This window comes from Cupressus sempervirens, chromosome 3 (assembly GCF_028749045.1).
Source record: "Cupressus sempervirens isolate cs-2001-9-10 chromosome 3, ASM2874904v1, whole genome shotgun sequence".
In the NCBI taxonomy this organism is placed as follows: domain Eukaryota; kingdom Viridiplantae; phylum Streptophyta; class Pinopsida; order Cupressales; family Cupressaceae; genus Cupressus; species Cupressus sempervirens.
Genome location: NC_143120.1, coordinates 364,140,434 through 364,168,095, shown reverse-complemented (window position 1 = coordinate 364,168,095; position 27,662 = coordinate 364,140,434). Strand labels below are relative to the sequence as shown.

The 27,662-nt window shown below is 33.5% G+C and overlaps 1 protein-coding gene across 2 annotated transcripts in view; it reads left to right on the top strand.

Annotated features, from left to right (window-relative positions):
* Window positions 1-13,639: 13,639 nt before the first annotated feature.
* LOC149566500 (uncharacterized) overlaps window positions 13,640-27,662 on the top strand; it is a 374,068-nt gene continuing 360,045 nt past the window's right edge. For both annotated transcript variants that reach the window (XM_089819822.1, XM_089819820.1), the window contains exon 1: window positions 13,640-13,947. In XM_089819822.1, coding sequence (XP_089675948.1) covers window positions 13,727-13,947 — 221 coding nt within the window. In that variant the 5' untranslated portion in view covers window positions 13,640-13,726. The remainder of the gene's footprint in view (window positions 13,948-27,662) is intronic.

Below are 27,662 nucleotides of genomic sequence, written 5' to 3'. Positions count from 1 at the left end.
ACCTTGAATAGAATAAGTATCATAACACATAATCTCTTCATTCAAAATTAGTGAACCTATTCCATTGATAAGACATGAAACATCATTTCCAAGTTTAACAAATCCACCATCATACTCTTCTAGTTTATTAGATTTATCAATATCACCAGTCATATGATGTGAATAACCACTATCAATAATCCAAGTATCATTCTTACTAACATGAGATATAAGGGATTTTTCTTCTTCATTCATTTCCTCCTTTAAATATTCTTTTACATCAACATACACAACTTCCTCACCTTCATATTGATCATCAAATTATGACTTGTGTTTTCTTCCCTAGCTAGATAACAAGACTTATTTCCCTTATCTTTGTAATCCTTGTTCCTTTGATATTTTTTCTCCCTTTTGTCACTCTTGTCATTCCTAATCTTGTTAGGATATCTAGATAAAATATGACCAACTTCATTACATTTGAAACATATCAAGGGTAATGTACCTTTAAATTTTCCTTTTCCTCTTAGTAGCCTTCTTGCCAACATTAATTCTATCTCATCTTGTTCTTTCTCATCTGATTCATACTCACTTTCATCTCTACTATAGTGAGTATTCTTATCTTTCCTTATACTTCCAATAGTTAGTGATGACTTCATTCGAAGCATTTTCTAACTTAGGTAAATTGTTATCAAAATTACTCATTTCAAAAGTAGTCAATCTACCAACCAAAGCATCAAGAGTAAGGTTATTGCCAGGGATAGATCTCAATTCTTGAATACCTAAAACTCTAATAGCATAAATAAGTAACGAAGTTCTTAGCACTTTACTTACAACTTCATCAATTATGAATCCTCCATCAACTTTAACAACAATATTCACTTCCTTGATTTGGTTACTATATTGTGCATTGTTCTCTCCTTCTTTCTTCCACATTTCATCAAATTTTCCTCTTAGGCTCTCATCTTTTTCCATCAGCACATTTTGATCTCCTCCATAAACAAGTACAAGCTTATCCCACATATCTTTAGTAGTAGCATAGTCTTTGACATCATAAAATTCAACATCATTAAAAGAATAAAAAATATTTATCATCAAGGTATTATGCTCTTATTTTTCCTTCATTAGCTCAACTCTCATTGGTCCAAGTGGTGGTGAAGTGTAATAGTTGTCCAAATAGTACAATGCATAATCTCTAATTCTTGATGAGTACAATCTCATCCTATTTTTCCATGATGCAAGTTTTCTCTATTCAACTTAGGTACCTAATCTACATTATACATCTTCAAATATTTAGCTCAAGTCCCTTTAAACTTTCCTTCTTTAAGCACTTAGCTTTGATACAAATTGTTAGATAACTAAGAGTGGGGTGAGTCAATTATCCTCAGGTCCTCATTACCAATTATCAACAATTTAACAAGTTATTGTTTTAATATACAAGCTTGGTAGTAGATTCAAACTTCACAATATTGTCCAGGTTAACACTTACCAATAATTTTTTAGCTTATAATGAGTATCATAGTAGTTAATTGTTAACTATAGGCTTCATATACCAAATTAGAAAAAGAAGTAGTAAACATGAAATATTATGCAACACAATCATCCTTACATTTTGACAAAAATATTTCTAATGCAGAAACCCTGTTAAGGGAAAAAACACCTAGGATCGGCAACCCAAAAACTTTCACTCTTTTGAAGTGAGTTCGATTAGGAGCCAACCTTATTAAAGGTTACGTGCACATTATTAGATGACCATGTTAAGGGATTTACACCAAAGATCATCTAGACCTTATCAATCCTCAATTGAGTGGCCTTCTCTAAAGGCCTTACAAAAATTTAATGGAATGTCACCTTAAAAAGGATTTGCAAATAAGACTATTAAGTCCACTTGGTTAAGAGATTTTATACTAAAATTGTTAGAAAGTAATAGTGAAATGATCTGATAAATAATGCAACTACATTTTTTGTTTTAGATCTCCATTTTGCTCATCCCTTGTCCTAGCTTATTCATCTTTGGTTGATCTCTCTCTAGTTGATCCACTCATACACGTCAACTTTGCAATTCACTTGTTTGATCTTGCAATATAGTTTTTCTCAGTATCATCTTCCATCTTCACCTTTACAAATGATTTTGATCAACTACTGTAAACATCTTGTTTGTCCCTTAAATAGACAAATTATTGGTGCTTAACCAAATTCTCCAAGATTTTTCTACTTAATCATAACCATAAGATCATCTTATAGCTTAGGTTTATTGAATCTAAACACTATATCAACACGGTTTTCCGTTGAACTTTGAACTTCTCTTTTGATCGTTGAACCTTCTCCATCAAATCATAATTGACTCAATCCATTTATAAAAATTTCTCCTTTACTTCATACTTATCTTAGTAACTTCTCGATCAATCCTTATTCTTAGCAAATGCCAGCCTCAAATTGATTCTTCTAAAAATTGATCTTCTTTCCCTTGGATAATACTACACTTGTTCAATCAATACTAAGATAGATTAACATTATACTTTCTTGGGTAATAGTGTTCATTCTTTGGCTCGGTGACTATTGTGATAGCTTGTTGACTATTAGTCCTTCGTTTACTGACCTCACTATCTAACTCAGTGTAACTCACTTCTTTTTTCTCTTTCCACTTCATAGTTTTTTTCCTTCCTTTCTGACCAAAGTAACTTGCTTGTGTATCATCTCAACGCTTAATCAAATCATGTAAAACAATCAAATCAATATTATCTTTCCAAAGTCTAACTCATCAAGTGCCTATTGAAATTCACATACTTATCAATACTTTCTTCTAATCCATTTTTTTCTTTATCATTCAATCATCATTATTTCTATCAACCTCTTCATCAACTAAAACTACATCCTTTAGATGATTTAGCACTTTACTTAATTAGCACAATGTCTTACTTTTTCAGGCTTGACATCAATGACAACATTACAACTGATATGATCCTTTCACATATACTTTACAACTCTTTATGATTTTTATCTTCATCAACTTCATCAATGTCCCTTTTACTTCATCTGCATCAATTTTGTCCAACATAAATTATACATCCAAAGCCATAAAAGAATATCATTAATTTGAGTCTTTGGGGGGGGGGGGGGGGTTGAAATTGGTTTCCCAATATCTAATGGATATTCCATGTCCCTCCATCAATTAGGCTTCATTTTTTAGGATCTAATGCTTCACTTGTCTCATTTCATGAATGACAAAAAAATATTTGAGAGGGTTTTATCTCAATTTTGAAAGGTTCTGACTCCTCATGCCATTTCAATATTTTAGACATGGTTGGCTAGTCAACTACCCATTTCATAAAGAACCCCTTTTTCCCTCAATCAACTCACATTATCATTTGAGCATACAATATCAACACTAGTCAAAATAGGGGAATCATTTCCAAAGGATAAACATGCCTTAGATAATTTTTAAATTATTATTTCTCCTATTGACTTTGCTAAACCACTATTCACTTTTGGGTGCCATAATTTATTCTCAACATTGATCCACCCAAGGTCATTCTACTCTAGAATTCTTTCATAGCCATTTCCCATTTTTAGCCAAACTTTCTAAGACATGGTTGTCCTGAAAACACTATTAGAACACCTTCTAGTTTCATATCTAGGTCACCAACCACTTGAAACATCTTTCAACCTAACTCACATAGGTAGTTTCTAGGAAAAGACAATGAAAGAAGATCCAGCTCTTTGCAAATTGCAATCCTCCCATATCTAAGATCTATCTTCCCTCCTCGCAAAATCATTAAGATGACTTCTTTCTCTCTCATCTCTTATCCTTTTCCTATGTCAAAGGTCAAAATTCAATGTTCATTCCTCGATTCCCTCCATCTAGTTTGCATCTAATATGATCCCTTTCACTAATGATATCTTACTTCAAACCTTGTTCAATCATTTCTTGATTGCATGGTCCATGACCTCCTTCTATCTACTACCCCTAATGTTTTCCTTTCCACTAAGGGAATTATGTTTATCCATGTCAAGATATTTGGTCCTAGCCATGAATACCTATAGTTCTCAATCCTTTTTCTTCACATGCCCAACACTCCTCCATCAAAAGCTCTCTATTTGCTTCATCTAATTATTTATTGGTTTTTGGTGCCCACATCATTTCTCACTATAATCTTACCCCTCTTTGTGAACTTACTCCTTCATGTGACTCTACTCCTTACGCACAATCCTTTTGGATGTTCTTATATAGTCATCTTAGAATTTTAAAATTTTGGTACAAATGTTAACCTATAATATCTAGTTGGAAAGTGTGTTGGCCTGGGTGCAAAATAAAAAATTTCTTTTGAAAACTCATGTAAATCTTGACAAGTTGAAAGAATGAATAAGTCAATTCTAGATCTATATTTTTTAAATACAAAAAATAATTCTACAATTCATATTTGAGAATTTTATCAATAAGAATTAAATTTTAAAAGCCAACATATGAATGACTAGTTGTAAGTGAGTTGGCTTGGGCTCAAAATAAAGATTTTCTTTTAAAAACTTAGGTCAATCTTGATAAATTACAAAGATGAATCAATCAATTCTACATTTACATTTTTGAAACATACGAAATTATTTGTACAATTCATATTTGAAAGTTTTGTGAGCAAAAATAATTCTTATTTGTAAAAATTAGATTAAGTATAAAACTAATAAGAAATCCAAACCAATCTAGATCATGTACTAAAATAATATACAATTGTGAGCTTGATTTCTTGATTCCATTATGTGAAGTTATTTGCACCAATATTTCAAATTACACTCTATTATCTATCGCCAAGATGAGAATGCTATAAAACTTTCTATAGATTTCTTATCCTAATGTGGATCATAAAGTGTAAAACTATACATTAGTGAGCTTGATTTCCAAAATCTAGGTGAAGCTATTTGTATCAACATTTTAGATCATACTCGACGATCCATCATCACCATGAGAAAATTGTGTTGTGTGAAAGTTTTTGCATCAACTTTTTGGATCACTCCATGATCTATCACAAGGATGAGAAAAAGTGCACTTGATGGATCATTAATTGTGATTTGAAGCATAGTTGCAAATAACTTCACACAATAGAATGTGAAATCAATTTCAGTAATCATTCTTAACTTTGCAAATCTCATGTCTTTACACAATTTATAGTATAAATAATATACATAATTATAAACAATAATTTGACTCTCACAAGGTGATCCAATATCCCCCACTTTTTTTGTGAATATGTACTTTGATATTATAAATTAATAGAGAAAACCTATTTATAAAAAAAAAGGTATTTGTAAATACATTTTTAGTGGTATGAGAGTGGAACTAATAGATGAGAGGGTCCAAAACATGCTATTGTTGATGAGCCAATATGTGAACAAAATAGACTTATAGTGGCACACTAAAATTATCTCATCAATTCATAGTTTCAAAAAGAGGAGAAATTTTTCAAGAGACAACCATCCATGTGATGTCACATCAACACACCATTAAAGGCAATCAATTTCATACCTATGAATCTTACATTTTTTCTCAACTACTTTTTACAAGTTTCCCTAACTCGGCTTGTCCTAATTCAACTTGTGAACATCGTAGACAAATGACTTAACCCCAATAATTTTGATTTGAGGTTGCTAAAGAAATTGCAACAAAAAAAAAAAAAAAACCTTTAAGATCTATGTAATGGTCCACATAGAACCAAATAATGTACAATATGCAACTTCAAACTCTTCTCCCCCCAAACATGAATAAATTATAGGGGAGATGACCCAAAACTTGAATAGGTATCAATTGTTGTGAGGGTCATTAAGATTTTTTGAGCTAAATGTAGAATCAATACAACCTATTGACTGAACAGTAAGATATTGGTTTTTATGTATTTTTAAATCAGTAATTACATACTAGAAAATCTTTAAAATTTAATATTACATATATCATTGATTTACTAAAATCAATTCAAGTTGTAGACAAGGAACCATCATTATATGTTTCATACAAACTAATATAAAATGCAAAGTTTATTAATGTAAATCAATCCTTACACAATATAAAGAAACATGTATAACATATTATATTTAAAATTGTACTCTTTTACAAAATACTTGTCTAAACTCATGGACAAGACATCAACTTTTTACTTGCTTCATAAGCAAGTAATACTGTATAGCTGTTCAACTTTCAATGCCATTACATATATAAATAAATCAATCTTTCTTTTGACACTCATCCCATCTCTAACAGTTTTTCAGCTCAAATGCTGAAATCAGAGTCTTTGGCAAGCAAAGTTGTGTCTTTGACAAGAAAACTTAGAGTACCTGCATAATGAACATAGATATATCCAAGCTCCCCAATCCATCGAAATCAAACAATTAATGCCAACAAAATTCAAAATTTTCTCTTAGAAAGACAACAATCAATTGTCAACCAATTCAATTACAAACTTTGATAGCCACGGATCATCATAGATCACCCAATTTGCATTGTCAACCAATCAAATTACAAATTTTGATAGCCATGGATCACCAAAGATCAACCAAATTACAAAATCTTTTAGAAATGCCCAGATATCGAAAGGAAAGCCATAAATGAAACAAAATCGTCAAATTCAAATTCAAATTGATGGAGGGAAAAATTATCTATTAATATGGCATTCCATGAAAGAATGCTTTTACTAATGCATTTACATTCTCTCTAAGCTCATACCACATCAATTTAAATTCTCTTTGCACATTATAATGCATTAAATTTTATTTCGGTATAGACTTCTTTGTGAGCACAAAATATCAACGAGATCTCAAGATATCAGAGGGCTTAGCTTATGCATTAAAATTTTGTATTCTTTGTGAGTACAAAACAGAGGGGTTGCATAGAATATCATCTGCTTCAAATATCAGAGGGCCCAATTCAGAGACTCCATAGAATATCAACTATGCAAGATATCAAAGGGCCTAGTTAACCATCCAAATCCAGGTATTTTTCCATATATATATTGTACTAATATAATCATATTACATTGCATATTACTGAAAGAGCTATTTAAGTTTGAAAGCTATTTTATCTTTGATTTATAAATTACTAAACAATCAATGCTAGTTTAATTTTACAATTTTGTATTAGGATCAAAGGTAGTAGTTCTCTATAATATAACAGATGCCCTACATCTCTGAATTTTTTATAATCCTTACAATTTAATTTTTCTCAATGATCTCATTACTAAATAACATTGTCTAATAGTAAGCTAAGATTAGTTTTCAAATAGATAAATGACTGATTCTAGCCTACTAGACAGCATTTTCTCAAATAGATAAATGACTTATTCCAACCTAGTAGACATCATTTTTGGACTGATTCTCTGTGTGACTTCCTTTAAGGAAAAGATTACTATTATTCTATTTTTATATTTCAGCATATATATATATATAGTCATTGGGCATCTCTGAATTATTTGTAATCCTTGTACAATTTAATTTTTCCCAATGATCTCATTACTAAATAACATTGTCTAATAGTAAGCTAAGATTAGTTTTCAAATAGATAAATGGTTGATTCTAGTCTAGTAGACAACATTTTCTCAAATAGATAAATGACTGATTCCAGTCTAGTAGACATCATTTTTGGATCGATTCCTCTGTGTGACTTCCTTTAAGAAAATATTACTATTAATCTATTTTTCTATTTCAACATATATATATATATATATATATATATATATAGTCATTTTGGAGTGATTCTTCTATTTCAGCATACATATTAAAACTACACTTATTTTCTTGAAGCTAAGATTAGTTTTGGTTTTCTATACATATTTTCAAAGTAGATAGTTGACTCATTCCATTCCAGCAGGCATAATTTTTGGACTAGTTCTTTAAGCTAAGACTAGTTTTGGTTTTCTATATGTATTTTCTAAAGTAGATAGATTACTCATTCCATTCCAGCAGGTAGAAATTTTGGTCTGATTCTATAAGCTAAGATTAGTCTTGGCTTTCTATACATATTTTTGAAGTAGATAGATGACTCATTCCTCTATTTCAACATATATATGTATACATATACATATACATATACATGTATAGATAAACATAAGCATGTATACATATACTTATACATGTATACATAAACATATACATGTATATATACTATTCCAATTTTTTGTTAAACTTTCTGCTGAGGATAAACAAAGAAATAAATCAGCAGGCAAAAATTTTGGACTCATTTTATTTCAGGATATATATGTATACATATACATAGGTATATATATACATATATCTATATACATATGCAGATGTATATATATACACATACATATGTATACGTATACATACAATCCTTATATCTCCATCTTCTATATCCTCATGTTATACATGTTAATATTTTATGTTTCTTTGTTTAGGCATTATGACAACAGGAAAGAGAAGAAGCAAAAGAACAATCAGAAAATCAAGAAGTGGTTATCCTCATGGTGTTAAATTGCATGTCATTGACTCTGATGATGGTGACCATGCAACCAAACCAACTCCTGATAACACAGGCTACAATGTTGTTGCCAGTAATGCAAACAATGAAGATGTTGAATAATCTTGTCAACAACATAAAAGAAACAAAAGGCTCCAAGGCAATCAGTGGACAGAAGAGGAGATGGAAGGTGTCATTCAAGATGTTGAAGATAATTCCTTTTCTATAAGAGGAGCAGCCAAAAAGTGGGGAATCCCTGCTAGTAGGTTGTCTTATTGGCTAGCAAGACTGACAACAACAAAAACAAAAAGACCACCAACAATTATGTCATTGGAAGAAGAGTTGGAGGTTGTTTAGTGGTGTAATGATTTAGCTCAGCTTGGTCATGGATTGGAGGTTATTCAACTTAAGTTACATGTGACTCACATATGCCAAACCAGGCCAAATCCATTCAAGAATGGTTTACTAGGTAGGTCATGGTGGGTGGGATTCCACAAACACCATCCAAATTTGACAATAAGGATTGCAAAGGATTTAGATAGGGATAAAGTAGTGATGCTACAACCAAGTATTGCAATAGATTTTTATGATAATTTGATGACATTGTATAATACTTATCATTATGAACCAATAAACATATGGAACTGTGATGAAACATGGGTGCAAGTAGGTAGAAATTGTGGCATGCGAGTGATTGCAAAGTTGGGTAGTAGAAGTGTGCCCCAGATCTTATCTAAAAGCAGAGAATGGATCACAATATTGTGTTGTATAAATGCAGCAGGTCATAGAATAGCAGGATTTTATCTCTTCAAGGCAAAAAGAAATCTTAGAAATTACATTGCTAATTGTGAATCAGGAGCTTTCATGGCAGCACAACCACATGCTTGGATGACAAAGGAACTATTCTTAAACTGGTTGCATCATTTCCAAATCTGTTCCAAGTGGTGCTTCACCTAAAAATAGGCACCTTCTCATATTTGATGGGCATGGCAGCCATGTTGCCTTAGCCACAATTCAAGAGGCAAGATCTCTAGGCATAGATCTTCTTACATTACCTGCTCACACTAGTCATAAATTGCAACCTTTAGATGTAAGTGTCTTTTCTCCATTCAAGGGATATTTCAAATCTGTAAGGTCAAAATGGATGGCCAAACATCCACACATAGAGATAAGGAGAACAGAATTGGCAAAACTTGCAAGCAAAGCTTTCAAAGTTACCCTTGTGTCTGACAACATCACAGCTAGTTTTTGAAGAACTAGAATTTGGCCATTAGATAGGGATGCTCTTTGTAATTACATGAATCCAAGTAATGCATTCAATGTAGAAGATGAAAATGATGCTACAAAAATTATAGGCATCTTAAGGTTAGCTGGTTATGATGATGATGCTATTGAACAATGTTTGACACAGATGGCAAAACAACAGATAGACGATTCAAATGAAAGCACAATTTCACCAACACATGTTAGCCAAACACAATATGAAAATGACCTACAGGATGAAATGAGTTTCCCAACACAAGTTGATCCACCCAGCTGGGTTAAAGAAGGAGTAGAGAACTTAGGACTGCAGATTGATTTCAAAAATGAAGACATTTCACTAAGCATGCCTTCTCCACCTCCACTGTCAAGATTAGAAATGGTTCATTATTATGCTGAAACAATAGACTGGGAAACTCCAAACATGGAACATAAAGAAGATGAAGATGGTCAAGCTAAACAAAATCTAGATGCATTGAAGACATTTGCAGTGATTGAGACAGAAGATGAACATTTTTTATGTAGTAAGGGATCATTAAGAAAATTCTCGAAACTACCAATTGAAAGGGTTACAAAGAGATGCACTCCTTTGATAATACTACTCTTAGATTGGGTAGGAAATCTCAAATACTTACATCGAATGAGTACATAATCTTGCAAGAGAAACAAGAAGAAAAGAAGGTTGAACTTCAAGAGTTGAAAGAAAGGAAGAAAAAATAGTTGGAAGCAAAGAAAATTAATCAAATTGAGTTGAGAAAGAGAAAACATGAGCAGAAACTTGAGAGAGAAATAATAAAATAGAGGAAGAAAGAGGAAAAGGAGCAACAACGGAAGGAGAGAGAGTTGAAAAAGAAAGAAAGACAAGACTGCAAATTAGGAAAGATATCAAAAAACCAGGTCAATAAGGGACTTGAAACTATTATTGGGGAGGGGAGTACTCCACTAACACAGTTGCTTGAACATCATCAAATTGTAAGAGACATATTCAACACTATATCCCCTGCATACTATAATATTAATGAGCTCCAGTTTGGTCATGGTAGTAATTCAGAGCTGATTTCAAGAAGAGAAAGCCAGCATAGTACTCCAACAACCCCCCTACTCGAGCATCGCCAAATTCTGAGAGATATGTACAACATTCTAACTCCAACCTATGTTGCCCTTCACAACATCCAAGATACTAATAGCCATAGTCCCCCTCACTCTCCAGCCAAACAACTCCATTTTTCTAGACTGTTAGATGAAAACATATTTGGCCATACAACTCCTATCACCCCATAGGTTGACTCATCTAGTCTAAACAATCCTATAAAAGATAGTCTTGTGGAGGAACCAAAACCATTCCCTGGCTTTATGGTAAACTAATGATGTTTCTTTTATTTCCAACTATGTGATTTTTCTTAGACCATGCTTATTTTCCAATTTCCACAAGCTGGTCGTTTTGTAATGTCAATGTTTCAATGTGCAGACTTATATGAATCTGCACATTGCTATACTTGCTTTTGATGAAAATGTACAGCCTATAGAAAATATAATTTCTAGCTACATGACCATGCTTATTTTCCAAACAAGATGGTCATTTTGTAATATTGTAATAGTTGGCCCTTCTATAGTACTTCTAATATCATGACCATACTTCTTTTGCAATGCATACAAGTTGTCATTTTGTAATACTGATAACATTGGTTATTGTGTAACACAAGAATATATCTATAATTGTAATATATATGTGATTCAATGAGGGGAAAATCAAAAAATTCCAATATAACATAAAATCTATGTGCAAAATAAAATGGATATATTGTAGAAAGAAAATTGCAAGATGTAGAAGCAATGGAAATAAAATTATTAAAAAACCACATAATGCAAATTTAGGAGTTCAAAGAGAAACTCATAGTTTAAAAAAGGAACAGATGGGTCGTTGCCCAGTAAGGTCTAACATAGACCTTACCTTCTCGAGATGTGCCAAATTCCTTCAATTTATTTGTGTCCATAGACACATTTGCAAAAGCTGGTTCCAATAATAATTTGAAGAATCCCTACACTCCCCATGTCACAAATACAGGCAGTCAACATGCATGCAAATCAAAAATGACATTTGTATAGGAATCTTAAACCCCAACTTATGATCTTTTACAAAAGCAAATTGTTTGGCAATTTCTTCCAACCAGGGTTATCTCGAACATCCACAAAAAAATGAATTTGCTTGTGAAATAGAACAATGAAAGAGAAGACTGGTAAGTACAACATATTAGATCCCTCTGAGCTAACATTTTAGATATCTCTGTGCTCCAAAATTGTAAAGAAATCTATAGCATTGTTTGAAGGAAAAATGGGTTTTAGCAAAATAAAGATCATGCTACCATTGAGGGCTCAAAGTCATTTACAGCAGAATGTTATCAAACAACTACAACTATTTATTTAATACAAAAAAATGGAAAACTTTCAAGATTTTATTTAAAATTTATAATCATAAAACCCTCTTCCTTTCCTAATAGTAAGACCCACATTGAAAAGCCATGATTGTATGGGATCAACAAATAAATGGTTTGAAGCTTATACTAAAAATGGGTTCTGCACAAAATCGTATCTAACTACAAGTCCCTACCCTTTTTCTAAACCTGTCAATCTTTTGAAGTCGGTCGTGGGCTAGGGAACAACAATGAGCATCCCCTCCCCTTGAGACGACAGCTGTAAAAAAAAATCAAAATTGTGATACCAAACTAGACTGGTACCCGCTACCGATTCAAAAGGATTACATAATAAATCAGGAGACTTACATAGGATGTTGTAACAGAGCTACCAGGCATGCCCTTTTTTTGAGACTCGGTCCTTATATCCATGGAGGCTTGTGTGTGTCTCATAAATTTCAACTATATCCACCAAAAAATGAATGGAAGGTTCTCCATTAGACGAGTGGCAGCAGCAATGAGTTTTCATCAAAGGAGTAGCCACGACAATGGGTTTCCATTAGACGAATAGCAGCAACATCGTTGAGCAACAACGAGTGGCAAGCGGAAAATGCTTGCTTAGCATTAGGAAAAAGAATATAGGGTTAGGGTAAAACGAATTTAAAGAAATGTTTTTTTGTGATTAATTTTAGGCTTTTAATAATTGACAATATAATATTTTTTGTGAAATTATTAGTTAGTTGCCAAGTGAATGGAGAACATTGTCATTTGAACATAAATGATATAGTGTGCAGGCAAATATATTATATGTTCATATACGAGTGGCATATATTAAAATGTAACATGACAAAATGTACAAGTATTGGGTCTTGGTAAATTAACGATGAGGGCTTTTAATTGACTACGATTGGTAGGGGGTTCCAAAATGAGAATTTGTACACCTGTTACTACGATCTATAAAATTGATATTAATTTTCATGGTGAGAAGTCCAAACCTTAGTATACGTACTTAACTAGGTAAAGAAGACATCATTAAAAATTTAGCCAATTTTATTGTTGTTACGATAGATTTTGAGAAGTCCAAAGTTAGGGTGCACAAGTACCGGGTCCTCTCCCCTATGTCTCCTAATTAAATAATAATTATATTTTATAATTTATGAGGGAAACAAACGGTCGAAAGAAAAATAGGACTTATCTTATTAAAAAAAACCAATTAATATTGGCTGGATGTCAAATCGCATTAATATAGGCCGGATGTCAAATCGCAATTTCCACACATCGCAGAAACCCCAAAAGGTTCGTACGTAGGAATTTTCGTTTCGCGGAACATGCGTGGTCCCAGTTAAGGTTCAGGAATATGAATTAAATTGAGAAATCCTCTCACTTCGTGTCAATTTTGTCTCGGCCGGAGCCTGTCAACTTCGAGTCAAGGTCGTAATGGATACTTTTAACCTTGTCCCTCTCAGCAAGTACCCACTTCACATTCAAGACTTCTCTGCAATTTCGTCGCACAGGACGTTCGTGAAAAGCACCATAAATTTCTCGCATATGTCCTTTACTGTAATTTGGCAAATAGAAGTTCACTTGTTTTTTGTCTTCTTGATTGCTGGTCATCTGAATAAGGATGGGCTCCCCTGTTAAAGAAGACGTTCTTCAGCTGTTGCATGAATTCAAGGAGGAGCTGAACTCGGTGGAAACAGAGGAGAATCTTCCGTTCACGGATGAGGAATGGCTGTCTCATTTGAAGCTCAAATTCTTTTTACGCGCTCAACGTGTGAGTCGATTGTTACGATCATTTGCAAAAGGATTTGAATCCCTGCACAAGCCGTCTTCCAGAGCTCGCCTGTAAGTTCATATTCCTTTCCGATTTTCAATGCGCGGCCAGTTCACCTAATATTTAATTTTAATTAGCTTTTACTTACTGTAGATGCCATTAGCCAATGTATTGTAGTTTAATTTACGAATTGTTTTGTTGCCTTTACATTTTATTCACATGAGCTGGTTGAATTGTTATGACTAATCAGTGTATTTTCCCAGCAAAATGAGCAATTAGTGTCTTCATCCCTCAGCTCAAAAGTTGGCATTTCAGTGACCTGGCAAAGTATCTTATTATACTGATAATTCCTTTGAAAAACTGTTTTCAAATTATGGCGGAGTGTAGATTAGTCTTTGGGCAGAAAATGAGGCCAAGAGGGCTAGAAGACGGCAAGTTTAAAAAATCTATTATATTTTTGACACTACAATTTTTGGTAGTTGTGTATTGATGTAATAATGATGAAACACTTGAGATATTGTAAATATAAACTTTTTGATTTAATGTAAGCAACAATGATATTTTTACTTAATGTAATTAATGTCGAAGGAGCTAAAAAATGATGTTTTCACTACATACTAACACAAAACTTGCACTATGCCCAATGCCAAAACTTGAGAGAACTAAAAAATGATGTTTTTACTTAATACTAACCCTAGTGACACTATTGTTCCGACCACGAAGAGCCTACAACATTCGTGGCCACCCTGTACCGAAGAGTCTCTAAGATGCACTAAGTGCATTTTGAGATTGATCTTCTGAGGGTTGTAACTTAGAGCTCGTGAGGGCTATTGGTGAAATTTCAAATGCTACAAGATGGTGATGTCAAGGTCTACAATAAATTCTTTCATTTCTAGGAGATCACATTTTGTTAGAATTTGGCACAATAATCTCGCTCGATGCCAAAACTTGTAGTATGCCTCAATTCATTGATGCACCACTACGTAAATATTAAAAATGTTGATCTTGGCATCGAATTGTCAACTTCGTTAGCTCTCAATAGGTGGGTAAACCCTAGTGACACCCCTTTTTTTACCATAGAGAGCCTACAATGTTCGCGGCCACCCCATACTGAAGAGTCTCTAAGATGCACTAGGTGCATTTGTAGATCGATCTTTCGAGGGTCATAACTTAGAGCTCGTGAGGGGCATTAGTGAATCGTTTAATGCTATAAGATGGTGATGTCAAGGTCTACAGTAACCTTTCTCATTTTGGAGAGATCACATTCTGTTTGGATTTGGCACAACAATCTCGCTTGATGCCAAAACTTGCAGTGTGCCTCAGTTCATTGGTGCATCATTGTGTAACTTTGAAACCGTTGATCGAATCATTAGTGGCATTAGCTCCAGATGGGTAGGTGAACTTAGTGACACTCTCGTTTCAACAATAGAGAGCCTATAATGTTCACAACCACCTTGTATGAAAGAGTCTTTAAGATGCTCTAAGTACATTTGGAGATCGATCTTCTAAGGGCCGTAACTCAAAGATCATGATGGTTATCAATAAAATGTCAAATGCTACACGATGGTGATGTTGAGGTCTACAATAACCTCTCTCATTTTGGAGAGATCACATTATGTTTGGATTCGGTAATCCAATCTCACTCGATGCCAAAACTTGCAGTGTGTCTCAGTTTATTAGTGCACCACTATGTAAATTTGAAATCATTGATCGTGGCATCAAATATTCAAATCCATTGGCTCCAGATGGGCAGGTGAACCCTAGTGACACCTTTTTTTTTACCACAGAGAGCCTACAACGTTCGCAGCCACCCTATATGGAAGAGTTTCTAAGATGCTCTAAGTGCATTTGGAGATCAATATTCTGAGGGTCATATCTCAGAGCTCATGAGGGATATCAGTCAAACATTGAATGCTATAGGATGGTGATATCTAGGTCTATAATAACCTCTCTCATTTAATAGAGATCATATTCTATTTGGATTTGACACAACAACCTTGCCCAATGCCAAAACTTGCAGTACACCATAGTTCATTAGTGCACCACTACGTAATTTTGAAACCGTTGATCATGGCATCAAATTGCTAGCTCCATTAGCTCTGGATGGGAAGGTGAACCCTAGTGAAACCCTTATTTTGACCATGGAGAGCGTACAACATTAATGACCACCTCGTACCGAAGAGTCTTTAAGATGCACTAAGTGTGTTTTGAGATCGATCTTCCAAGGGTCATAACTCAAAGCTTGTGAGAGATATTGGTGAAAAATTGAATGCTTCAGGATGGTGATGTCGATGTCTACAATAATCTCTCTCGTTTCAGAGAGATCACATTCCATTTGAATTTTTCGTAATGATCTCACTCGATGGCAAAACTTGCAATGTGCCTCAGTTCATTAGTACACCACTGTGTAACTTTGAAATTGTTGATCGTGGCATTGAATCATCAGCTCTATTAGCTCTAGATGGGTAGGTGAACCCTAGTGACACCCTTGTTCTAACCATGGAGATCTTACAATGTTCACAACCACCCCGTACTGAAGAGTCTCTAAGATGCACTAAGTGCTTTTGGAGATTGATCTTTTGAGGGTCATAACTCAGAGCTCATGAGGGTTGTTGGTAAAAATTTGAATGCTAAAGGATTGTGATGTTGAGGTCTATAATAACCTCTCTCATTTTTGATAGATTACATTCTATTTGGATTTGGTACAACAATCTCGCTCAATGCCAAAACTTAAAGTGTGCCTCAGTTTATTGGTGCACCACTGTGTAATTTGTAAGAAAACTCAGGTGCGGAAACAACTTCCTACACTAATCTCATAAGTAAAGTATGATGCAAATCCTATTAAAATCTTCTACACTTACAGATTCAATATCATGTAAACAACAATATTGCAGCCAACCATGCATACAGAAAATAAACAAAGAAAAGAACACATAACACAAGGATTTTCCGGTGGGGAAAAACCTTTTAGTAAAACAACCCCACCCCTTTAGAACCTACACAATGTATTATCTTCAACACAAGGTTACAATACACTTGCAATGCAAGTTCAACATCAACAACAGAAAACTCCAGTAGCTACTCGCAGTACCAACAATACACCTTTTCCGCATCACTTCTCTTCGTAACCCTAAAAATGCTTATAACATGCACTTCACTTTAGGGCTACTCCCAAAGGTAAACCATATTAGGGTTTTACCATTCTCCGAGAAAATAGGAACCCCAAAAAAAATTTCGGGCCGATGCCCCGAACCCCACTATTGGGGTAGAGTGTACAGTACTCAAATATCTTAGTTGCCACATGTCTTCACCTATCATTGAATCTTCCTAACATAGCTCTTACATGTTATAGGAATCTGTCATAACCATTTTAGTCATGATCTCCTTACACACAATTCAAGATGTCGACACATCAACATTATTTGCAAGAAATACATTTTACAAAACAAATAATAAGAATAGGAATTATACAAGGTTGAGATACCTTATTCCTAACATAATTTGTAAATCGTTGATTGTGGCATCAAATTGTCAACTTTTTTATCTCCAGATGGGCAGGTGAACCCTTGTTCTGACCATGAAGATCCTACAATATTCATGGCCAACCCGTACCAAAGAGTCTCTAAGATGCACTAAGTGCATTTGGAGATCGATCTTCTGAGGGTCATGACTCGAAGCTTGTGAGGGATATTGGTGAAATGGAAAATGCTATAGGATGGTGATGTTGAGGTCTACAATAACCACTTTCAATTTGGAGAGATCACATTCCATTTGGATTTGGCACAATGATCTTGTTTGATACCAAAACTTGCATTGTACATCACTTCATTGGTGCATCATTGCCCTACTTTCAAATTGTTGATCATGGCATCGAATCATCAGTGCTATTAGCTCTGGATGGAGGGGTGAACCCTATAGATACCTCTATTTTGACCAAAGAGACCCTATAATATTTGTGACCACTACATACTAAAGCGTCCCCTAAAACCAAAGATGGGCTCATAAGACCAAATTGGCCATGGATTTGGCTAATTGTAGACATCTTAAGGGACTGTAGACTTTATTTCAAATTAAACATATATGATATAATTTAAAATTAAACATTGCATAAAAATTTGATAATAAAGGTTGATAAATGTTCTTCACAAATTAGTACAATTGAATTGAATATAAAAAACATGATTAAAATGAATGATATTCCATAAACATGAACAATACACATGATGCACGATAAATTGAACAATACTATACTAAATTAAAATGTATATCCTTGTGCACATAAATGCTAAAAATATATATCAAAATACATGTATCCATAGACAAATTACCCAAATATATATCAAAATACATGTATCCATAGACAAATTATGCAAATATATATCAAAATACATGTATCCATAGACAAATTATGCAAACATATATCAAAATACATAGATCCATATACAAAATGTGGCGGATCATGCCATCAAAATGTGTATAATATCAAAATTTTTGTATACAATGTGGCATATATGCCATTTCAAAATGTCTCATGACACATCCTATGACAACTATACTATCCTATGTTGTTGGTGGAAAATCAAAATGTAGTCTCTTCACTGAACTAGGTGGATTGAATGCCTCCTACATAAACAAAAAAGGAAAACCCAAAGTTAGACTACTGAATTTATATGATTCTATGTACATCTAACATTGAATTATTCAAATGCATAATGATTCTTTTTTTAATGAAGATTTATAGTTTTAAACTTTCATCTTAAATACCTCTCTCATCAACCTCCTACAATGTTCAGGAGTCCTCTCATATGTCAAGAATTCTTGAACCTCATTGTTTGTGGCTTGTATATGTTCTAGTATGGTTGTCAAATGGATCTACAACTTAAACTATAACATTACAATTGATAGCATACTGAATTTATAACATATAATCAAGAATTCAAACGAAAACTTACCTTTGTTGACCCCTTTTCTAGAAATAATGGCTGCATGAGAAAAGAAGCAAAATTTTGACGTCTAGCCTCCTATGCACTAGGTTTTTCCTATGAGATACAAAAGCCTAGTTGTTAATATCATGGAAATCAATTTTTTATTTATTTTAAATGAAAATAAGGAAAATAACAAACAAGGGCTCAGGAGAGCTCGAGTCCTTGCCTTGTGCAAGGGTAGAATATAATGTATGTCAGGCATGTGAGTTTGACTTTGTTGAATCATTGAGCTCTAAAATTAGATCATGAATGCACCAAAATGCTTACAAACATTACACGAAAAATTCAAAACTTAAGTCAGTGGTTGTAGAAATAAAAAATTATAATTACTAAATAATTAAAAATATAAAGAGAAGTCATATTATTCATTGATTTTTATTTTTCTTCAAGTGCTCAGTTTTCCATAACTCCTTTAACTAGGTTTATTATTGGAGAAAGCTTCCCCTACTTATAAGATAAATCGAATGTTAAAACATGTTAAAAGTAAGTTCTGAATTATATTGATAATTATAAACTATATTCTAATCATAAATATGTCAATTTTTTTTTTTTATTATTGTTCTAATTATGATTGTATTGCTCAAATATAAAAATGAGTTATAAGTAAGATATTTATATTAAAAAATAAACAATATGATAATAGTTAAAATTTAATTTGTAATCAAAATTAAGATATTTATATTTGCTGAATTTATTTTTCAACAACAAATAATAATAAGTAATGAATGAGGCTATTTAAAAGTGAAAGAAACTAAATTCATTTAATATTGAAATGACCGTTTAAATTTTGTTTTATGAAGTAAAAACTAATTTGAGCTTTACCTCATTTTGGTTTAAATCATTTTGTAAAGTTTCGAGTTCTACAATGAACTGATTGCCAAATTTACAGTTCTTGCGAGAAAGGATCACCACATTTCTAAATCAACATGGTTTTGATATTACCTCTTATGCGTTTTGATCAATTTTCTCTTTTTACAGCTTTAGGTTTTCTAGCTATTTAGAAATGTATTTATTTTTTCACATAACACAGAGCTAGGCTTCTGTGTTCTTTGTGTTGGGGTCTTGGTATTGGGTAGATACTTAGTCTCCAAGTTGCCTTTATACAAGATAAAGATAACAGACAGTAGGAGTGATAATCTTTGATTGTAGCAAGTGTATTGTCATGCTTTGTTTTCTTGAGTTAACATCTTCTTTGTAGAGAAGCCCAGTCTAAAAAGCTGAATTGAGAGCTCTTCCTAGTACCTACTCTGAGTTGTAAACACTACCTTTGTCAAAATATCTATAAACCAGCCTATAAAAATAAAGCATTGAGAAAAAAAACCCAGCTTCAAATGAGCCTAATAGGTTGAATGGACAACCCCAACTTCATCATTTGTAGAATAAAGCAAAAGAGAATGCATAACCCTTATGTAGTAAAATATGGAAAATTCTAGGAAGTTAAAGTTCTCCCACAATGCAGAGTTATATTTCAAGCAAAATAGAGCATATCCTTTCTCTTACAAAAGCACTTCACTAATTCTTTGAGGGATTTATCAAGCAACTTCAGTCCTCAGGAATAGAATTAATCCCAATGAACAAGATCATAACAGAGAAAAATAGCACATGGTATACATATGTCATAAAATCAAATCTTATGATGCTTACAAAGTGGAATCATATCCCAATTAGGATTTCATTGAACACAATAGTTGCCATAGTAGCTAAATGCCTACCCTGTTATGAGTATGATATACCTTCTTCATGATAAGAAATGCCTTGATTTATTGAATTTATTGAACTGATATAAAATGAATTTATTAGCTATGAGAAAGATATTTAATATATGAATGTATGGTGCATCTATTCTCATGCTTCTAACCACTGTTGTGGCATGTTTTCTATGTTGATAGCTTGGTGCCACAAATTGTGTTGCTCAAATGTGACAAGGATTACAACATTCTTAGGAACTAATTGATTGCGTATTATTTCTGGACAAATTTTCTTTTGAGCCTCCATAAAGATGGGGTGATTGCGGTAGAGGAAGGAATGTGTTTGGGCATGGCTCCCACTACTGCAATGTCCCAATTCCTCTAGTTAGAAAATAGGGACATTATTCTAAAAAACCTTAATAGTATTAATTATTTTCCAAAATTTGCATATGTTTTCTATTATCTTTTCTGATATCCTCCTTTTAAAATGTATTCTCCTTATATACCAAGACCATATTAATCTCAAAAGACATGACCGATCAGGAGCAATTAGTTTAATAATAATTACATTTATAATTTTGATTAATAAGGTATTATGTTTATTTAACATTATCTTATATTACCTTTTAATAGTATTATATTTTATTATAATAATCCTTTATTAAAATATTCCTTCTTGTTATTATTATAATATATTTAATAATAATAATATTATTATAATATTATTATCATATTATGTTCTCTTTTAAGATTATAAAACTAATTATTTCTTTGACTCATTAAATTATTGAATTTTATTGGAAAAATAGGGGACATGATAGTCCACCCTTCCCAAAATTGCTTGTTCTCAAGCAATTCACTATTCTCTGCTTGTGATTTGATCGATGCATCCTGAAACAGTAATTTCACTTTGATTAGGACGATAATATTACCAACAACTTATTAAATTTATAACTATAAACATGTTAGAGCTAGAAAAAATTGAATACTAAATTAAAATACTTGAAACAATTCAATGATACTTATTTGGATGTGTTGCAACATATTTGTACTCCTGATTGTATATTAACTTGATCCATGATGAGTGTTGATAATTAATCCTTGTAATCTTTGGTTTGGATTTTATCTCTTCCAAAATCTTAAGGATACTCTTCCATTTGCATTCCTAATCCTTAGGGGAGACTTTATCTCATCCTAAGCCCTTGTGGATATTATTTTTGAATTATCCCTCTTTATAATAATTGGGAGAGACTTTATCTCATCCTAGGCCCTTATGGATATCCCTTTAGGAGTATCCATCTCTATTTAATCCTGAGGAGAGACTTTATCTCATCATAGGCCTCTATAATATTTCTCTGTAGTGGGGTGCCTTAGTAGTTCTCCCATAATCATAGTGTAGTAGGTGCCCTGCTAGAAATTCTCCCTTCACTATCACTATGATAGGGTGCCCTCAGCGGTTCTCCCTCAACTATTCATGCAATAGGATGCTCTAGCAGTTCTCCCTTAATTACAGAGCAATAGGGTGTCCTGACCACAGTTCTCCCTACTTACTGCTGCAATAGGGTGCCCTAGCTATTCTCCCTTAATTGCCCTCTTAGGAAGGTACTAACAATTGGGTGTCTTTAGCAGTTCTCCCTTAATTGCCACTCTTTCCATTTATTTTTAGTTTCTCTCTAAAGAAACTAGGCTCAAACTGGTAGTTTCTCTCTAAAGAAACTAAACTCTTATCTAAAGAATTTAATCATCTGTATTGCTTATTGCATTTTGAGTTTCTCTCTAAAGAAACTAGATAATTCATAAGTTCTTCTTCAAAACTCTCAATGAATATTTGACCCTAAGTTTCTCTCTAAAGAAACCAATCATTCAAATATTGTCATAAGATCGGATACCTTTGTTTAATATGTCCCTGTTGCTTGGCGTCTCTACAATATACTTGTCTTCCTAGGCTTGCGTGATGTCTGTCGATTACCTTCCACTTCCCTCCTTCTTCCATTAAAAAAATTCATTAATCACTGCATAATTGGAGTAGTACATGGCACTAGACAAACTATTCAAGATAATTTATATTTTCTCAAATCAATTCAACCCACAAATTAATACCGATTCAACTATTTGTGTTGCTAATGGCAAGGTTCTAGTTTAGGTGTTTAACATATTGTCATGTTCGAAAACATACTCCAACTCATCCAACATTCACAAAATGGACCAGCATCACCTGTTCTCAGGGCTTTTACAACTTTGTCTATATCATTTCCTTTAAACTGTGATGCCAGGTTGACTGATTTTATTTACTCTTCTTCTAGTGGCAATATTCTTCCTACAACCTTTGCGAAAATTTATTACCTAATGACCACGACTAGGAAGTTATAATATATTTTGCAAATATTATAGTCTTGTCAATGTAAATGCTCCAGTGCCATAATTAATGTTTATGTGATTATGTTAATTTCATATGTATTGGCGGAGGCACTCTTGTAATGAAACTGCAATGATTATTTGTGTTCCCACTTTCTTGCCTATCTCAAAATGAAATGGTTGTGACTAAGCTCTACTCGACAACTTTATTCTCACTGTTAACTTCCACTATTCTCCCTAGAATGAACGAGTTCTGGATTTTACCTCTGAGCCAATTCTTTACACTCGCCAATTTTTTGCAATCTGTCTATTCCTTGCCCAGACACAATGACATTTCAGTGTGCAGAATGAATGAAAGCTTCCAGAATGGATGAACACGATGCCAAAAAGCTCGTTTCAACTGACCAATTTTAGAAATAATAGGAAAATGAATTTGCTTTGAAAGTCCAGTCAAGACTAATCACTGCTCAAGCAAATAAACAATTTAGGCAGTCACGACTCCCCCTTCGTATTCATGCAAAAATTATATCATTCTACCTTTCTCAGCTTTCCACTGTTTCTCCAATCAAAATCGACGTTCTAAAATTATTTCTTCAAACTATAATTGGGCTCTTTCTCAAAGATCAAGCTGAACTTGATTCTATCACTCTAACAATGGAAATATATATTTTCCTGTAGTTTTGCTCAGCTCATGAATTTTAGTCCTTCAACATGTATAGAACTGTTAAAATGCTCTCTTCTTGTCTACCTTGATAAATCATGCCCGTAAAATTCACAAACTATTGCTCAAGACTTATTTTGTTATTAACATCTTCCAACTTAGTTTTTGCCCCTACACAAATATTTTTTTGACAATTAAATGTCTATCTTATGCATGTGGCTAATATTAATCTTCAGATCCTGATTCAAGCACTAGAGTTATCTTCAACGATACAGGTCTCCCATTGATGGCTTGTTTTGCAGAGATAAAACCCAATCCTGAAGTCACAAATATATTTGCAGATATAATAAATTATTTTGTAGAAAATAAAACTCTCGAATAATTTTTTCTACAAATATTTGTTTCTAATAAAATTTCTTTTTGAAGCTTTTTGCAAATGTGATTCTAATATAATCTGTGCAAATTTTTATTTTTGTCTCAAATTTCATGAAATGGCAAGATCGATGCTTTGCTAAAAATCTTCCTGTAAATATGTTTTTGATGAATGTTCAAACTATGTCCAACAGGATAGCAGGTTCGGAAGCTTTGATACCACTGTAATGTCCCTAGTTCCTCCAGTTAGAAAATAGGGACATTATTCTAAAAAACCTTAATAGTATTAATTATTTTCCAAAATTTGCATATGTTTTCTATTATCTTTTTTGATATCCTCCTTTTAAAATGTATTCTCCTTATATACCAAGACCATATTACTCTCAAAAGACATGATCGATCAAGAGCAATTAGTTTAATAATAAAATATGTTGCTTCCATATTGAGTATGAGACCATCCCCTTTGCATTTTTCCACTACAAAAAATTTGGACATTGGGCTAAAAAATGTCCATCTTTGAATATGGCTCCCAAAAAGTTTTTAAAAATCTGGGTTAGAAAAGAGGTTCAACATGGTGGTTAGATTGACAATGGGGAGGATAGGAACTCCCTGGTGGTTATGGTTAAGGAACTACTGATGACTGTTGAAGATGCTTCTCAATCTATAAGAAACGTTGAAGATAATGTTTAGGTTATTCCATTGGAGCCTAGCAGTGAGGACATTGGTAGGGATAAGGAAGGAGGTGTGAGAAGTCCCTTTAATGGGGATGGAGTTGAGGGTGGAAAGGTTGAGCATGATGGCACCCATGAAGTTTCTATGGTAGTCGAGGAAGTTTCTTCGCTCCCTATAAGTAAGGTAGATCATGGTCTACTTGAACCATTGGCAGATGCTACAGCTGATGAAAGATATAAAATAAGGGGGGAAGCTGAGGAAATATGTAATGTGCTTCAGGAGGTAGAGGTGAACTTTGGAGTAGAATGGACGTACATTAAGGGTATTCGATCTTCTAAATCTAAAAAGAAAAATGTGGGTGTATCATCCAAAAAGAATAAAGAGAATGTTGTGGTTAAAACCAGGAGCAATAAGAAAGATGATATCCCTAGTACACCTTTGGGAAAAGGTAATAAAAAAGGGGAAGTGAAGAGAAGCAAGGCTAGGGATTGTTGTCCACATACTACACCTTCGGGTAAAGGCTTTAAGGCTGGAGATGTTGGTGTTTCTCCTTCTTCGGCCGATAGACCATCTAATATGCATAGAAGAATGGTTGAGACTAATAGAAGTATTACTGATGGTAGTCAGAGGACTATCCTAGAAACAAAAAATTTCCATAAGAAATGAAGTTCATCTCTTGGAACATTGAGGATTAAATAATCCTCATAAACAAGATATTATTAAAAACATGATTAGGGATAATAAACTGGATATTGTTCTGATTCAAGAAACAAAAATTTTGAAGGATAAAGTTGAAGGTCTCTTGGTTTTTAGGGAAGGAAGGATTATTCGGAATGATTCTGATGGGGCCTTAGGAGGTATGGCAGTTTACTGAATTGAGAAATGCATTGCTAGTGAACTTATTTCTCAAAATAGGAACATGATCAACATTAGATTTACCAATTCCAAGGATGGCTCTACTTAGGTACTTACCAATGTCTATGCCCCCAATTCTAAGTGGGGAAGGAAGGTTCTTTGGGATAATATTACCAATCAAAGAAAAAAATTTGTTGATGAGAATTAGATCATTATGGGGGATTTTAATACCCCATTGAAAGAATCTGAAAAGATGGGAGGAAGTCAAACCAATTTGGATAATAGACTGGATCTAATGGACTTCATTGATTATCATCTTCTTCATGATATGGATTTGCATGGGATTGATTATATTTGGACCAATAGAAGAACTGCTAAGGATCTCATTCAAGTCAGATTGGATAGAGCTCTCATTAGTAGTGACTGGTTTTCAAAATATAAATGTTTTCTTGCTACTCAAGTTTGTATTGGTTCGGATCACTATCCCATTTTTCTTAGGGCGGATCTGTTAACCTTTCAGAAGAATTATCCTTTTAGATTTGAGAAAATGTGGACCCTCCATCTGAGTCTGGAAAATCTTATCAAGGAATGGTGGAATATTCATGTGGAGGGCACTGCTATGTTCAAAGTTGCTGCTAAGTTGAAAAACATTAAAAAAAAAAATTCAAATTTTGGAATAAGAATACTTTTGGGAACACTTTTTAGAATAAAAAGAAGGTCTTAGAGGAACTTAAAGACATTTAGGATAGTATTTAGGCTGTCTCTAGGGAGGAAGAAACTAAGAAGCGCAGAGATTCATGACATTATCACAAAGGAGGAGATGTTCTGGAGGCAAAGATCTAGAAAAGTCTTTTTGAAGGAAGGAGACTGGAATACCAAGTATTTTCACATGACCACTTTGAAACATAGGATGGTTAATAGAATTTCTCGAATCAATACCATTGGAAGGCCCACAGAGGATGAGGAGATTATTAAAAGGGAAGCCATGAATTTTTTCAGCAGTCTACTCCAAGGGGACCCTAATTTGGACAAGGATAAGCAGAATATGTTTCTGGACTGTATTCCAAATTGTATCTCAGAAGAATAGAATAAAGTCCTTACTTCTATTTTGTCTTATGAAGAGATATCTAAGGTTGTTTTCTCCTTTGAAGGTGATAAGGCTCCAGGGCCAGATGGATTTCCTTTCTTATTTTTTCATACGTATTGGAGTATTATCAGTGATGATGTGTGTAATGGGGTTAAGGAGTTCTTTGGCTCTAGGAAATTTCTCAAAGAGTTAAATGGCACTTTCCTTGCTTTAATTCCCAATAAGTTGGGTGTTGATAGTTTGGATCAATTTAGACCAATTAGTCTTTGTAATTCTTTTTATAAGATTATCTCTAAAGTGCTTACTCTCAGATTTTGTCCCTTCTCCATAGCTTGATTTCCAAGCAGCAGAATGGTTTTGTTCCGAGAAGGTAGATTTTGGATTCAACTATTTTAGTGCATGAAAATATTCACTTTCTCAATGCTTCTAAGACAGAGGGGTTTCTTCTTAAGTTGGACCTATCCAAAGCCTATGATAGAGTGGATTGGGCTTTTCTACTAAGAGGACTCAAAGCTTTTGCTTTTAACAAGAGATTTAGGGATCTGGTCCTTGTGTTGGTCTCTTCGGCTACTTTCTTAGTTCTTGTGAATGGTTCCCCTTCTCCTTTTTTCTAGGCCTCACATGGTTTAAGGAAGGGGGGTCCACTTTCACCTATCCTCTTTATTTTGATGGTTGAATGTCTAGGAAGATTTGTGGAAAAGTTGGTGAGGGTGGGGGATTTTGTTGGTCTTAAACCCTCTTCCAAAGACTTGATTTGTTCGCGCCAGCAATTTGTGGATGATTCTATTGTTATGGGAGAAGCTTCAGTTAGAAATACTAGGAATTTAAAGAGGGATTTGAAGGATTATGGGCAAGCTTCAGGTCAACTTATTAATTGGAGTAAAAGTGTGATTTATTTGGTCAATGTGAATGAGAAGAGACAGAACAAAATTAAAAGAATCATTGGATGCGAGATTGGTTCCTTATCGGGTTCTTATCTTGGATTATCTCTATGTTTGGATCCACCTAAGTCTTTTTGGAGTTCCTTGATTGACAAAATTCACTCAAAGTTAGCTAGTTGGAAAGGTTCCCTCCTTAGTTAGGTTGGTAAGATTATTGTTCTCAAATCCAT